At 46.2% G+C, this 12,738-nt stretch overlaps 1 protein-coding gene across 4 annotated transcripts in view; it reads left to right on the top strand.

Moving 5' to 3' along the window:
* Positions 1 to 12,738, top strand: part of ST3GAL6 (ST3 beta-galactoside alpha-2,3-sialyltransferase 6) — a 74,984-nt gene that overhangs the window by 59,961 nt on the left and 2,285 nt on the right. For 3 of the 4 annotated variants that reach the window (XM_019527105.1, XM_019527103.1, XM_019527102.1), the window contains exons 7-9: positions 2,970 to 3,156; positions 4,430 to 4,567; positions 12,549 to 12,701. In XM_019527105.1, the coding sequence (XP_019382650.1) occupies positions 2,970 to 3,156; positions 4,430 to 4,567; positions 12,549 to 12,701 (478 nt within the window). Of the gene's footprint in view, positions 1 to 2,969; positions 3,157 to 4,429; positions 4,568 to 4,697; positions 4,781 to 12,548; positions 12,702 to 12,738 lie in introns of those variants that run through there. The other variant, XM_019527104.1, reaches the window with a different exon arrangement.

Genomic DNA, 12,738 nt, shown 5'->3' with positions numbered 1-12,738 from the left:
CCCCCCCCCCCCCAATAAATAAATAAATAAATAAATGGTGGAGATGGAAAGAACAGGTTTGGGTTACTATGGTGTTACTTCCTTTCTGCTACTGATGAGCTAAGTCCCTGGGGAGATTTTTAATATCAATAAAGGTTTAAAGTCATAATAGATACTGCAGCATATACATTTTTATTCAGTTTGCTCTTCTTCTGGGGTCAGAAATGAATGGCCATGTATCACTACAGACTGTTCCCTTGAATGCAGGAACCATCTGTATAGTTTCTTGATGAAAAAATATTGAAAGCACTTGATGAAGCTTAGTGCCTAGGAACTTACAGAAATAACTCTGAGAAATGTGATAAAGTTTCAGAGAGTGTATGAAATGGTGTGGGAGGGGATCATCTTTTTTCAAAGCAGTGATTTCATGGAAACATTGGATTTCAAGGAAGAGAGGAAATGTTATTTACAGATGGGGGTGCCAGATTGTTCCAAAGGAAGGCAGAACAGCTACAAACCACAGAAAGTGAGAATGCAATTCATACTGCTTCTGCTGACATGGATCAGGGCAGAAGACAGTCCCCAATATCCCACCTGACCATCTTTCTTTTAACTGTGGCTCTCAAAGCAGCAGTCCTTCAGCATGGTCTAAGAGAGGAAAGGTTGCATATAACTAGATTAGTTTAAAACTAGGTGAACAGACATAATCTGAACCTTAACAGCAGCAAGCCACAGAAGCACATAAACTGCACCCAACATTTAGATACAGGTAACAGGAACCTGGGCCTTCTTAGGGTGCTTTCAGTGTGTTTCAGGAGCCACGTGAGTATGGGGTAGGCTGATCACCAGGGATCCGGGTTTTCCGTTTCCCACGGAAAAACGGAGAAAACCCCAGATTTCCCATTTTAATTGGAGAAAATGCAGATTTTCCCTTTTAGCAGGGAAACTCATGGATTTCCCCCTTTTGGAAAGAATTCTGCAGGCTGGCTGAGTTCCAGCCTGCAAGGGGTGTTTGCAAAAGGGGCAGAAAAGCCCCAGTCCTGCCTGGAGGGGGAGGAAGAGGGAGAAAGGGCAGGACCTTATGCAATCACTTACTGAAGGCTGCTGCAGGAAGAGAATCAGTTTTCTTTGTTCCTGGAGGTAAGTGGGGCTTGGGGGTTGTGGGGCAGGGTGGTTGGGGAAGCTGGCTGGGGGCTGAGGTAGCCAGGGGAAAGACATGGAGTGCCTGCTAGCAGGCAAGCACTCCTGGTGGGGCTTTCCCCAACACTTTCCCCTCCCTCAGCCCAGGCAGGCAGGGAGATGGGGGGGAACAGGGCGGAGGGGCAAGGGGCACTGCTGGCCCCCCACCTCAGCTCACTCTGTGCCCACTCCCAGGAACAGGGCCGGGGAAATGAGGGCAGCAGAGCCCCTTTGCAGGCTATATGTGTGCTGGCCAGCCGGGGGGAAGGGGGAGCTTGCACGTAGCTTGCCTGCGACTGGCAGTGGGAAAGCTGCATGGGATGTGGGGTACGGTGGTGGCTGCTGTGTGCAAGCCTGAACCCCCACCCCCAGCCAAGCAGGCATGTGAGGCCTGCAGAGGGGCACTGCTGCCTTCACCTGTGCTCTGGGCAAGCGGCACAGGGCACAGCGGTGGTGGTGCAGTGGTGCTGGTGGCCACCTCCACGTGAGCAAAGGTGCGGTGTGGGGGCAGCTGCAGACGATGGTGCAGTGGCGGCCGTCAGCAGTGGTATGGTGGCCACTGTGTGCCAGCGTCACTGCATTGCCGCCACCGTGCCACTTGCCCGGAGCAGGGCCAGGGGGGTGAGGGCAGCAGTGTCCCTGTGCGAGCTGCACATGCCTGCCCAGCCAAGAGGGAGCAGAGGCTGCCACTGCACCCCATGTTCCTTGCACCCCACCTCACATCGCAGGCCAGTGGCGCAAGGTGCAGCAGTGGCAGTGTAGTGGTGGCAGTGGCTGCTGCATGCAAGTTCCCCCTCCCCCTCCACCCCTGGCTGGGCAGCAGTGTGTGGCCTGCAGAAGGGCACTGCTGCCCTCGCCCCCCTGGCCCTGCTCCTGGGAGTGGCCACAGAGTGAGCTGAGGTGGGGGGCTGGCAGTGCCCCTCCACCACTGTGCCCCGGGGGTGCATTTTCTTCCCCCCCTCTCCCCGCCTGCCCACCTGTGTGCCTGGGCTGAGGGGCAAGTGTTGGGGAAACCCCACCAAGAATGGTGCTGGCTGGCAGGCACTCCATGTCTTCCCCCAACACATCCTTGCTTCCTCAGACCACAGCCAGCTTCCCCTGCTCCCTGGCTGGGTGGCGCATGTATGGCCCACAGAGGGGCACCCGTGCTCTTGCCCCCTCCCCCCCCGAGCAGGCACAGAGATGCACTCCCCCCATTCTCAGTCTGCGCTCCCAACCCCTTAGTTTCCCCCCATCTCCCCACACACACCTAGCTTTTGGGGGGGTGTATGTCTGTGTGTTTATCTGTGTGCCTGTCCCTGCATGTGTGGGGCTGGAGTGCTGTTGTGGGGGTAGTAAGGGGCATGAGTAGGACTGGGGAGACTGCCGGGGGGCGTGAGGGGCACTAGCAGGGCCGGGGGGGGGGGGGGGCCCCGAGCCGGGCGGGGGGGGGGGTGGAATCGCACAGATTTTGGATTTTTTTATCAAAGAATTTGTGATTTTTTTTTTTAAATCAGGAAAAACCAGGATCCTGGCTGATCATGTGTTTAGGGACCAAAGTCAGTGGGAGATAAGGCTGCAAGTTAGGCAATATTGCACTTTTATTTTGAACAGTTTGACAAAATGTCCTTGCAAGTTTGAAGTCCCTGTGGTAAATTGTCAGCCCAGGACCCATCACCTAACTGTCTCTTTCCCATTAATTTAGTATGAATACAAGTCATGCTGTTTACTCTACAGCTATGCCATTTGCCCTGCAGAATTCTAGACATGACAGTCATAGCACACAATGGATTTATGACGATGCCCTTAATATCTCTTTTTACCCTCCACAGAATGAATAATGGTCCCATAATAGGGTATGAAGACGATGTTGGGAGGAAGACAGATTTCCGACTTTTTTATCCAGAATCGGTTTTTTCAGACCCAATTCACTATGATCCTAATACTACTGTTGTTCTTGTCGTTTTCAAACCACATGATTTAAAGTGGCTCTGGAGCTTACTGGGCGGTCAGAAAGTAGTAAGTTTTATTTATTTATTGTGTTTTGTCAAATTGTCCTGACTGCCTGTCATAGCTGAGCATGTGTACCATGCTTTTCCTAATCATCTCAGATATAACATGCTGTAACAAATCGAAGGAGTGGAACAGATATTTTTAGGAAATAGAACTGATGGTCTACAGGAGCTTCCTGCTGGTGTGAGCACAGTGTTTGCTGCATTTCTGCAGTATAGTTGGAGAGCAACCCACACCTGAAGAAAAACTTCAGAAAATATTATAATTCAGACCCTTAGCTGGTATTAATCAGCATAACTGAAGTCAACAGGACATCAGAAATTTCCATGGGGCAAAATGTATGACTTGGGATGATTCTAGCTGTCACATATATTTTTAGAATACTCTTGTCATGCACTCCAGTTCCTTCCTGCACAATTGTACATCGCTTGTAATCTATACATGTGGTCTTGGATTTCCTTAAGTGTTCATCACCATCTGTTTTCTGCTCCCCCTGTAAAATGTAATAAATGAGAATTCTTTTGATTCATACTTTATATCAAGGAATAAGTACACTACAGATTGAGAGAGAGATTTTTTTAATAGGGTATATGATAATTGCTTTAAAGGGAGTTGTGGTGTCATAGATGGAGGGCAGTGTAATTCTGTAATTACTGGATTATACAAGAAGATGGACTACATGGTCACAATGGTTCCACTGGTTTCATTTATTTAAAAAAAAAATCTTAATTTAACTCTGTGGACTTTTTAGCATGATTCCTGACTTATACCAAAGTAAGCGGTATCTGTATTTGAATGCTTAGTCGAGGATAAGCATATCCCTCCCAGTAGTCTGTGGGAGCAAACAGCAGGGCCTAGATTTGCATAGTCTGTGAATTTAGGTCATTTTGATTAAATGTAAATCAGAGCTGGATGGCTGGAGAAGGGAATGTTTACCTTCTATTACTTCCCCCAGCTGGGAAAAGCAGCAGCTCTCCTAGTTAATCAGGTTACGGTTCTTACTGACCCCACTGTAAACTCAGATCAGTGTTGTTTTCTTTTCCCACAGCTAATCAGTCCTTGACCTAAAACAAATGGTTGAACTAAACCAGTTTAGTTTTTGATCTTGGTTTCCAGGAAGCATTTCTCTCTCTCTCATCATTTCATCTCCTGTCACCTCCACTTCAGCTTTTCATACAATACTCCCACTGAATCACTGTGCCCCCAGCTTTCATTTCCTAGTTAGCATTAGGAAGGCTATGAAAGCAAAATTAACTAAATATGTATTTGACTATTGCAGAATGCTAAAAGTTTTTGGAAAGAACCAGCCTTGAACATGATATATAAGACTAACCAAATCAGGATACTTGATCCTAGTATTATCAGAAAAACTGCACATGAATGGCTTCATTTCCCTACAAGATATTTCAAAAAGGAAGTAAGTATTTTTGTTGTTAACATTTTATTCATTTGCAGACTATAGGAAATGGTTACCATCATCTTTTTATTGTATTTAACTATATTGAAGCACTTAGATTTGCATTATATATCTTTTTTTTTTTAAATAGGAATCTTGGTTTGGTGTGTTGAAAATTTCTGTAGGTGAGACTAAATCTCTTAACTCTCGAGTGCTTCTTTATGATATTTTAATGTAGGTACTGTCCATACTTTGTACTATGTGGTCTTGTCTTTACTAGAGAAAAACAGATAATTTAATATGTTTAGCTAAGGCATCTTAATTAGCACATACTAAAATTCTAGTGTAGACAAGGTAAATTGTACTTTTAACATGTGTTAACTGGTGAGCCCAACAGCATTAGCTAACATGATGAAAAGACATTTAATCATAGAGTGAAGATGCTCCATTTGTGCACATGTATTCATTGAGTATGTATCTACGGAGACAAAAGTGTTTGAGTACAGAAGGGTTATAAAAATGTTCTGGTAATAACTATGAGGTGACTTCATTAGCCACTGGAACAAGATAATATTCTACCCTAGATAAATTATGGTTTTAAGATCTCATGACTAGATAGGAAGCATTATACTTCATCTCATGACTGAACACAAAACATTATCATATGACTAGAGAAAAAGTATTATGCCATTGCCTTTACCCTAGCTTCTCAGTGGGACATAGGATACCCTTCAGCTCCAAAAGGTTCCTTGATACTATATCACACCTTCCAGGCATGATAGGGAAGAGCTACCTAGAGAATTATGCAGAATTTGCAAAAAACTCTGTTTGTTTTCCCTTTTTCCTGGTAAGATCCATGGCTCTAAAGCTTTTTGGGCAGAAGAAATATGAAAAATGGGGGAGGGGAGGGTGTATTGCTTAAAAATTTTCTAAAATACATGTTGTCTGCAATGCAGACTGAACACATCATAGCCAGTGGCATTAGAAAGATTTCATCTCTTGTACATCGGACTGAGCAACGCAGAGCATTGCTAAACCAGGCCAAAATTTGGATGCATGATTTAAGCACAATGTAAAGTGAGTACAGGTTTCCTTCACCAACCATGGTTTTCCCAACCACAGTTTTGAGTATCCATGCTTAATATTCTATATACCATTTTGGCTACTACGGTATATAGTTTTGAGTAACCATGGTTTTCCATGGCCGGGCATCAGCCCTCCACTTGCCATTTTTTCCCATAAGCCTTTTGTCTTGCCAACCATGGTTTTGCCAATGACGGGAACTTTCAGGAACCTAACCCCAGTGGTTGGCAAAGGAAACCTGTACTGTATTTTGTCACATACTGCAAGCCCTTAAATAAGACACACACCTTTGTTTTGGGAAAGCAGAGTGAAGAAAAAAATATTTTTCTGGATTCACGACTGAATTCTGACTGCAGAGGATCCTGACTACAGGGCTGAATCCTGACCTGTGCTGCTCAGGCAAAAATTAAAGTGATAACCTTCTCACAGTCACTAGTGAATTGCCAGCAGTGGTTAGCTCAGTGATGAGCAATTATTTTGGCTGGAGGGCCACTTAACGAGTTTTGGTGAGCTGTCATGGGCTACACACACAAAATATTTCAGAAGGTATAATTTTACCAAATTATAGATAAAAAAAAACAAATCAAATACTAAAAATCAAATATCTACTATATAACATATTTAAATGTAATATCACAAAACTATTTTTTGTCCTGATTTATATATTTTTTGAGTAGTGTATATAGAGGGGATTCCATGACAGTTTAAAATAAGGTCTACTTTTGTATAATGTGTGTGGGGGGAGCTGTAGGAGAGTAGGGGGGTGTTGGTGTAGGTGTGGGGGTTGGGGCAGAGTGGTTATGCACATGTTTGTGGGGCTGGCTGGGGGGTGGGAGTGGAGGACAGGGCATGCAAGTAGCAGAGCACTCCAGGGCAAGTGTAGGTACAGGTATGGTCTGTGCCCCCCCCGCCCCCCATCCAGCCCATGATGGTCCCCACAGCACTCCACATGGGACTGAGCCCTGCCCATACTCACCAATGGCTGCAGCCCCAGCCAGCATGGACAGCTTTCTGGTGGGGCTGTTCCCAGTGCAGCTGCAGCTGGCTGGACACTGCTTTACTCCCCCCTGCCTCCAGTGACTCCTACTCCACCTGCCCCTGCTGGTTCACTCTGACAGCAGGCAGTATGGGGAAGCCATGGAGATGCATGTTGGGCAGCATATGCCCAGCCAAACGGGGGAGCTGAAGCCAGGTGGCTCCTGCCTCAGTGCAGAGGGCTCCAGCTCCCAGTGGCCATCCACCCACTTGACTGCCCACAGGTAACTGCTCATAGTGCCAGGTGGGTGGGGTGGGTGGAAGGCAGCCTGGAACTGGAGCCCCATGCACTTGGGCAAGAGCCCCTTGGCTGCACCTTCCCTCCCCCCCAACTTGGCTGGGCATCTGCTGCTGGGCACACATCCCCATGGCTTCCCTGCATTACCTGCTGCCCAATGTGGTGCTCCAGAACAGGAGGAAGGGGATGAGCTGCTGGAGGCAGAGGGAACTGAGCAGTACCTGGGCAACTGCAGTTGCACCAGAGCCAGCCCCACCAGGAAGCTGTGCATGCTGGCTGGGGCTGGATCTTCCAGCAGGTGCAGACATGAGCATGGTGCAGGCTGCCCCTGCCAGGTGGGAGTGGACAGGGCTTGGCCCTATGTGGAGCACTGCAGGGGCAGCCATGAGCCAGATCCAGTCAGTTGGCAGGTGCCCACCTACAGGCCAGATTCAATCAGTTGGCAGGCCAGATCTGGCCCACAGGCTGTATTTTGTTCACCCCTGGGTTAGCTGCTTAGCCAAAAGCTATTGCCAATTCTGCAGCAGCTGTGAAAGAGTTAACACATAGCTGTGACCCTGAAGGATGAACTTTGCTCCTTCCCTATGAGGCTGTCAGGGGGAAAGGAATTTTATAACATGTCCATGCCTCTGTCCCAGCACAGAAAATCAGCTTCCACACTTGAGACACTCGCTTCAGTTTTGGAGAGCTGATTTATTGGGGAAAGGTACCATGTGGTATGCAATAAAATATGGTCATTTTAAATTTGGGGTGCTGTCCTGCCACAAGGAAATTTTTCAAATTCCACTTTTCCAGTAGCCATTTGACATTCTAGTGAAAATGGCAATGTCTAGTGGCCTTATTTGCAAATGGATACACAGAGTGTTTTATGTGGACCAGGCTGCTATTTATATATAAATTGTTAGTTTCCTACTAAAGAACACCCTGAGGGAAATGTAGATTTTAACATGTAGATCTTTTCTGTATAGCCAAAATACTACATAGGCAGCCCAGGCAAATGTAATGCCAGGTGCAGAAAATTAGGCTATTTACCAGATCACAGCTGTTACACAGGAGTGCTTTATCTTGAAAGTGCAGCTGCCACTCCTTGGATATTATTCACAGATATTCTTTATAAATCAGCTACCACATTTGTCTAATTTGACCTTCTTAATTGCCCTTACAAAGCAGGTTTGACTTTCACGAAAAAAAAATGTATCTGCTCCTCTGCATTTTCTCCCATGTCAAATCATAGTTTGGGCATGGTACTTCAACTGGCTGCTTTGGAAAAGCCTGCAGTGTGTGACAAAAGAGTTATAAGATGTCAAGTGGGAGAAAAAGGGGCAGGTAGAGATGAGAGCCCAAAGATCCTTGAACCGCGCACAAAAAGTCCGTGGGCTTCTATGAACAGGCAAGAATTCTCAAGCCACCACTCTCTTGGAACGTGTCCATTCTCTGCCCTGTCCCCTCGCTCGCTCACCATGCCTTGTTCCAATTCTCTGGGGGAGGTTTGGCTCTCAGGGAGAAGGTCTGTTTTGCTGGACTGCCTATTTTTTTTTTTACAGAACTTCACTTTCCCTACACCGTGCCCCTTTCCTCTCAAGTCTGTGGTGTATGACTCACACCAGTCACATGTTCATGTTTCCACTTTAAGCCCGTCTTGGTCTCCTTTGGATTTCTCAATTCATCATTCGACCTCACTCATTCCTTGTTCCACTAAACAAATATCTATGAATTAAGTCACTCCTTATCTCTCAATTGATCATTCAGATTCCTCCAGAATATCCACCAATCAATTAACTTCTTATTGCTTAATCAGTCATATAAATTCATTCAGAATGTCCGTAAATTAATTCACTTATTTCTCAACATAAACATCTACAAATTCATCTGCTTCTCATTTCTTGATTAATACCCATAAATTCATTCATTCCTTCTTTCCCAAATCAATCCCCTGATGAGCTCATTCCCTTCTCATGCAGTAACATACTTTCACCCTGCATTTACAATCACAGTGCAGTCATCAGGTGCCTCGAGATGTGGCACTCATCTCCTCCCATCCATGGTACTGTTGGCCCTGCCCTTACTATCCCGGCAGCCCTCTTCATGTACCTTTCTCTTCTGCCTCCATTCAGATCCTCCTTGAGTCCCAGTCTCAATTCTCACACCCTGGCTTGGGCATCTGGGCCCTGCACCTCCACGTAGACTGTACAGCTTCCTGGCTCTCCTGTATTTTCCCCTCTCTGTCAGAAGGCTGATTGTAACAGGGTAACTGTTGGGGCCAAATACCATGCTGGCCTACCTCCCTGTCTGGGCAGTCTGCCCACCTACACACTCCTGCTGCACCTTGATGTAAATAATAAGTTGTTTATTTTTAAAGCAGGAGGCTGCCCATTTTAAAGCCCAATGCCAAGGGTATATTACACAGCTTCAAACCTCCCTTACAGTGTGTCCTTTGCCTCACAGAGGGCACCCAGATTTTCCACTACTTCCCCGGGCGCCTTTCTGTGCTGCTGTGGCCTCTGGTCCAAGCAGGCCTTCGGCATCTTTGGACATGCCTGGGCCTTTAACTCCTGCCCCTCACTGGGGCTTCTATTCCAGCTACACTAGTCAGCACCTGTGCAGCCCTTTGGACTGTCTTAGGCCCTACTGGACACAGCAGCAGGGTCCCTACAACTCTAACCCATCATTAGGGCCTCTGGGCATCAGGCATCTGATGACTTACCTGGGCCCCCCTAACTCAGCCTTCAGCTATTCAGGCCTCAGGCATCTGTAAGCATACCTGGACCCTTCTGGGCATTAAGCCCCTTTGGGCCTTGGGCATCTGTCGACTTACCTGGACCCTGCCTCAGGCCCCTTGCAATGCTTTTCTGTTCAGAGGTGTTTTCCCCTTCACAGGGTAAACCACAAGGCAGTGGGGGCTGAGGCTTTTTGGCGCCCCATACTCGCCCTTCACTGAGGAAGCACAGGTGTGGCATTTCCTGGAAGTTTCCCTGCCAGAAGCAGCCCCACCACACCATCCAACCCCAGCAGGGTGTAGTTTTAGGTCATTCCCCAGGACCAGGACCTTTGTGCTCTTTGCATAGTTCCTACCCTGTCCTCTGGGTGTTCCTCACCAGCAGTGCCAAACAGGCGGTGTTCTGCCTCCAGCTGTTTGCAGCAACTGCTGCGGGCTTTACTGCTCAAGCCTGCTTTTATTTCTAGCAACTGAGCCCTCTTCCCCAATCAGGTAGTCTCTTGCTGGCCATGCGACTCCTGATTGGGGAGTGTGGCCACCTGCCGGCTGCCTTTTCTGCCTGCTCAGGCCCTTTGAATGGCGGGCAAAGGTTCCCTCCCACACTGATATCTGGCCATCTTACAGCTCTCCCTTCTGCTACTTGTCAGTGTTCTGAGCCAGTGAGGGCGAGCTCCCCCTGGCACATGACCACGTGCTCCTGGAAGTATGTCTTCTCCCTGGGGTTTGTTTCCAGACCTGTTTTCCGGGTGCACCAGTGGCCTTGTGACTCCCTTGAGCTCAAGTAAGTTTCCTCCCAATTTGGCCAGCTTCTACTGTCCGTAGCTGGGGCTTCCAGTCAGCCCCTGTTACAGCCTTATACTCTCCATGATAGGAAATCCCCTCCCCTACCGTACCCTTCCCTCCCGACAAGGCTCAGGGAAAGAAGCAATAGCTGAAGCACTGGTAAAGACGTGCTCCAATTAAACAAATGTGGGTGATATCTTGGAGGTGATATGGAGACCCATATCTTCTGCACAAAAGGCCCATGTCTTCCATGGATCCCAAAAGGTTCCATTGGGTCTGAACACAGACTTGATTTCTAAGAGAGTAAACATATGTACCCTTCATCTCTGACAAAATGGTCCAAGGACAACTCTTTGGTGACTTCCCCTGGAGTGTTCTGTCCCACAGGCAGGCCTTCTTCCCTTGGTACCTCCACAACAGGGAGTGATCTGGGCTCTAACTGTCCGGTTTTTTAGTCCCTTTTTTGTTGGTGTTCATGTTGAATGAGCTTTGAATTTTCCATTAAGCCATCATTGCATTCCCTCTTTTTCTTTTTGGACGTTCCAACAAGTTTGTTTATCAGTGTCACCCCTCAGTGTTAGCTCAGTTCTGGGAACATCATTTTTGAAACCATGTGTATTCTCTCTGCATGACTGCCTTGTCAGCAGTAAAGCAGAATTATTACAGGTCACCCAGAGGCTACATATCTTTTCCCATTAAATGTTTCGATCTCCGTGGACTTCGTTAACAAAGTCTAGAATCTCTCAAGAATTTCCTGAGCGTTGTTACGGTGGAGGTCAGATTCTAAGCCTTGCCATTTAACTGACAAAATTTGTAGCTAGGTGAAGTCCACAGGAAAGTTTTACTTATGGAAGGATTGCTCTTTGTACAGCTGAGTCATACCAGTTCTTCATTTCCCTCATGTATATCTGGGCAGTGAGAGCATTTTACATGCATGACAGTATATGATTTATGCTTTAACAATATGCTGATCTTAGTTGGATTTCCTGCCCATAAAAGTCAAAAGCAAAGAGCACCAAACATAACTCAGTGAAATTCTATGGAATATTTGCCAGACACCTTTTGGGTCACCTCAGTCCTGATTTGCAGCATTCCTGTCATATCTATCTGGGTCCTCCTCAGAACATTGTGACAGTTGTGTCACATGGTGCAGGCAACATGAGAGGTAGATAGCAAGCAGGGGTTAGGATCACACCACTGAACTCCTCATGCCCTAGATATTCAAAGGCAGAACGCTATCTTGGTAATCTGTGGGGCCTCTCAGCCAAATACTCTGTATGTGTTTGGTTAATGTTATTTACAAGGTACACTGTGATTCTTATAAAGATGTAAAAATCCCCAAAGGTGATTAAATAATTGTGATATCCTCTCAAAGAAATTACCATTAGTTCTGATCTTATAAAGCAGAAAAAGTGGGGCTGGGGGGAGGGGGGTGTTGGTCAATTCTTACCCTCAACCAAATGCTCAAGGAATCAAAATATGCCACTGTGATGTGCTACATGATGGTGTAACCATTCGGTTCACTGAATCCAACTTGTTCTAGAGCCATTGAACCAGGAGAGGAGAAAAAGCAGTTACATTATCCAGTCTATCTCCCTTCCTGTGAAGAATTGTTTGCTACCGTGTGGACCAATTTTGTTCCCAAAGGCCTGGGAGATGAGTGTTCTGGCTGTGCTGCACCAAAACAGTTATGCCGTAGCTTAACTTTGACTGAACTGCTTTAGTGTTTGCATGCTTTGAGATGGATATGAACTAGCCATGTAGTAGTTGATAGGACATATAGTAATAGGACAGCTTTGGTAATACACTTAATTTAAAACTTCATTTCTGGTAGCAGTGCAGTTAATCACTAGATACTCTTTGCATGAAGTGATATCTTGTAAGATAAGTGGATATTTATTGCTGGGTTTTTTGATGTAAGAAATAAAACATTTCCCCTCTAACCTCTTCTTCAGATGAAGTAATTTTTTTCTTTCTGAAATTCTTCTACTCCAAAAAAGCTCCAAGCTACTTCCAGTAGTTTTGCCAGCTGTTGGTACTGCAGAGTCATTAGTGGTAATTGTTATTATTAAGACCCTCATTTTCAGGTTTTCATTGTCTGTCAAGATGAGAATTATAATTTGTGTGTCCTCTTTTTCTTTTTTTAGAAACCCAAGCATCCTACAACGGGACTAATTGCCATTTCTTTGGCATTTCACATTTGCCATGAAGTTCACCTGGCAGGATTTAAGTATGACTTCACTGATAGAAACAGTTCTTTGCACTATTATGGCAATGAGACTATGTCTCTAATGATTGAGGTAATGTACTGTTCTTTTTTTTTTTTTTTTTTTTTTT

Source organism: Gavialis gangeticus, unplaced genomic scaffold (genome assembly GCF_001723915.1).
Source record: "Gavialis gangeticus isolate Ggan-Ray unplaced genomic scaffold, GavGan_comp1, whole genome shotgun sequence".
In the NCBI taxonomy this organism is placed as follows: domain Eukaryota; kingdom Metazoa; phylum Chordata; order Crocodylia; family Gavialidae; genus Gavialis; species Gavialis gangeticus.
This window is presented reverse-complemented; position numbering and strand designations above follow the sequence as displayed.